Raw genomic sequence first — 3,232 nt, 5'->3', positions numbered from 1 at the left:
TAAGGACATCTGCAGAATCCCCTTAACAGGGGCTGACTCAGCTGGGAAGAAGGCCCTTCTTCCCGCAGCCTGGAATGCCTATGTGATAGTTGGAGCTGCTGCAGCCATCCTGAGGCCATGAGGCAAAGGACGGTAGAGCTTGGAGCTGCAAGGAGGCTGCCAGCGTAGGGTTGCGTCCGTCCAAGAGAGAACACACCCTTCCCCTGTTTATGGGATTAATTTCCAATGTCTGCTACTGGAAGCCCAAAGTAATTTCCACGTAATAAGACGAGGACACAGGAACAGTGAATGTCATGTGTGGAGTTGAATAGCCACTTGAGATCAGTGAATCCTCAAGACCAGCACAGAACGGTTTTATCCCCATATGTCTGTCTGCTCTTTTGTAAGGCTGTTCACAGTGAAACCCCAAGTAGGCTTCGAGATGAATGGGTACAAAAACTGGACATTGGCACTGTGATCACCCCGAGCTCTGGAAGAGGATCAGGACCGGGGGCATTACTGGGTGTCCACAGTGATGGTCTTAGGTCGCGGATGAGAAAGTTGAGACGCACTCCCCACCCAGGGCATGGTCCTGGAGAAAGGGAAACACAAGCTTAGCTTCTTCGTGTGCTCGCTCTCCTGGGTACCCCGTCGTCGTCCCGGCATTTGGGGGAGCTGTGCCTCTCCCCTTTAAAGATTCATTTCCCAGCTTTATGGGGGTGTAATGGACAAATACAATTGTATTTATGGTTTACAGCGTGATGACTGGATATAGGTACACATCGTGAAACGACCACCCCAGTGAAGTGAACTAACACGCCCATCACCTTCGGTAGCGACGGGTTTTGGTGTGCACAGTGAAAACACCTAACATCTACTCTCTCAGCAGATGCAAAGGGTACGAGACAGTATTAGGAACTAGAATCCTAGAATCACCGTGCTGAGAGGTGTCCACAACACAGTCCTCTCCTAACCGGAAGCTCATGCCCTCTGGTCACCCTCTCCCCACCTCCCCTAATGCCCCGGCACCCACTCTTCCAAACTCTGCTTGTACCAGTTTCCATTTTTTTTTATTGTTAAGATTCCACGAATCGGTGAGATCGTGCGGTATTTTTCGATCTATGTCTGGCTGGTTGTCCTCCAGGTCCATCCGCGTCGTCACAAAGGGCAGGATCTCCTTGCTCCTCGTGGCCGAGTCGTGTCGCATTGTGTGGATGGGCTACGCGTTCTTTCTCCCTCCATCCATCGATGGGCGCCTGGGCTGGTTCCATGTCTTGGCCACTGAGACGAATGCTGCCATGAACACAGGGTAGAGGTATCTTTGAGATCCTTTGTTCATTTGCTGTGGGGAAACCCCCAGGAGTGGAATCCCTAGGTCCTAGGGTAGGTCTGTTTTTCATTTCTTGAGGAGTCTGCCTACGGTTTTCCAGAGTGCTACGACAGTGCAAGAGGGTTCCCCTTTCTCCGCATCCTTGTCAACGAGTTTCACCCCACCTGCCTGACGACGGGCATCCTGCCCAGTGTGAGGTCACGTCTCACCGGGGATCTCCGTCCTGCCCGCACGCGCACAGGGGGAAGGTTCCACAGCACGGCTGCAGCCACGGCTTCCAGATGATGTTGCTCAGGGAAAACTGGGGAGGCACAGGACTCAGGGTTCTCCTGTGCTGGTCCACTGCCTCGCCCACCCGTGAGATCACCGTGTGGTACTGCGGTTCGGAGCCGGGGGCCAGGGGCTGCGCCTCGGAAAGGTCTCTGGAGAGGTCGAAGAGCAGAGGTGGGCTGTGCTGGGTCACGCCGTCCCCCGAGCAGGGGCACACGCCTCGGCCGTAGCAGGCCCCCGTCCCCTTGGGATGGAACCGTGGCGTCATGTAGTGGACCTTCCAGAGTCTTCCACCTAAAGACAAACAGAGTGGTGAACACCTGACCTAAGTACCAGCCCTAGGGAAATCATCAACATCCCATCCAAATAAAGAGGAGAGGAGAAAACCAGGTGGTTCTTGCCAAGTGTGTCTATATGGTGTGCTCCAGGCACACAGAGGCAAACGGACTCGTCCCAAAGTGCTCAGTGAGGCTGCCTGCAGGGATGACACCCACGTGTGCCGTGCTTTCTTCATTCTTACCCTTCCCACTATTTTGCAATTGTTCCACATCCCCGAACTAGTTTGGGTAATGGAAGCAAATAGGACACATCAACACGGTGATTGGCAAAGAGCTTGCTGTGTTCTCAGGGAGAAGCATTTGGATACAGGGCAGATACTAAAGCCAGTCAGAGGAGGGCATGGGGTGCAGCCCTCAGATTCCCTGCACCAGCCATCATTCTCCATGAGATATGGATTCTTCTCAGCTTCTCAGAAAGAGATTTGCTCTGTGATGCTGCATTTCATTCGTAATCATGGCCAGACTATGGTGCCAGATGCGCAGCTGAAGACTCCTCTGCATGTCGCCATGGCAGGTTTTTTTCTTTCCCCCCAATGAGATGAACATTTACATTAGTAGACTGCCCTCCACACCATGGGTGGGCCTTACCCAATCAGTTGAAGATGTAAGAAAGAGCAGAATGAGGTCCCCTAAAGAGGAAGGAATTCTGCTTGCAGAGCACAACCCATGTGTTCTGCCTGAGTTTCTAGCCTTCAGACTCCAGATGGCAGCATCCACTCCTGCAGGACTGTGGGCTGGCCCTGAAGATTTCAGAAGTGACCGTCCCCACAGGCACACATGACACAATTCTTGAAAATCGCTCTCTCTGTTTCTGTCCACCCATTCGTCTACATCTGTCTTTATCTTCTGTCTCCATCTATCATCCATTATCTACCTATATACCTTTCTGTCAACTCTCTCATTATCTCTTAGTCTATCATCCATCCCTCCATCCATCCTTGATCTATCATTTGTTTATCTATCCATCCATCCGTCTGTCCATGTGTCTATCCACTCATCTATCCATCCATCCATCAATGCATCCATCCATATCTCCGTTCATCCACCCACCCATCCACCCTTTTCTCTCCTTCCTTCCCTCCCTCTTACCCTCCCTCCATCCTTCCCTCCCTCCATTTATCCATCTATCCACCCTCTTTCCCTTCATTCCTTCCATCCATCCATCCGTCTGTCCATCTGTCCACCCATCCATTGTCCATTCATCTGTTGTCCATCCATCCACCCTCTTTTCCTTCCTTCTTTCCTTCCTCCCATCCTTCCATCCATCCGTCTATGCATCCATCTGTCCATCCATCCTCTTTTCCTTCCTTCCTCC

At 52.0% G+C, this 3,232-nt stretch overlaps 1 protein-coding gene across 2 annotated transcripts in view; it reads right to left on the bottom strand.

Moving 5' to 3' along the window:
* Window positions 1–759: 759 nt before the first annotated feature.
* The window catches only part of LOC111157139 (arylsulfatase D), a 20,189-nt gene continuing 17,716 nt past the window's right edge, over window positions 760–3,232 (bottom strand). The window contains exons 11-12 of one of the 2 annotated variants that reach the window (XM_022518391.1): window positions 1,474–1,873; window positions 760–1,272 (exon numbers count right to left, since the gene is read on the bottom strand). In XM_022518391.1, coding sequence (XP_022374099.1) covers window positions 1,515–1,873 — 359 coding nt within the window. In that variant the 3' untranslated portion in view covers window positions 760–1,272; window positions 1,474–1,514. Of the gene's footprint in view, window positions 1,874–3,232 lie in introns of both variants that reach the window. The other variant, XM_022518392.1, reaches the window with a different exon arrangement.

The sequence above is a fragment of the Enhydra lutris genome, unplaced genomic scaffold (assembly GCF_002288905.1).
Source record: "Enhydra lutris kenyoni isolate GAN:26980312 unplaced genomic scaffold, ASM228890v2 scaffoldscaffold52, whole genome shotgun sequence".
Classification (NCBI taxonomy): domain Eukaryota; kingdom Metazoa; phylum Chordata; class Mammalia; order Carnivora; family Mustelidae; genus Enhydra; species Enhydra lutris.
Note: the sequence above shows the minus strand (reverse complement) of the source record. Positions and strands in the feature narration are given on the sequence as shown.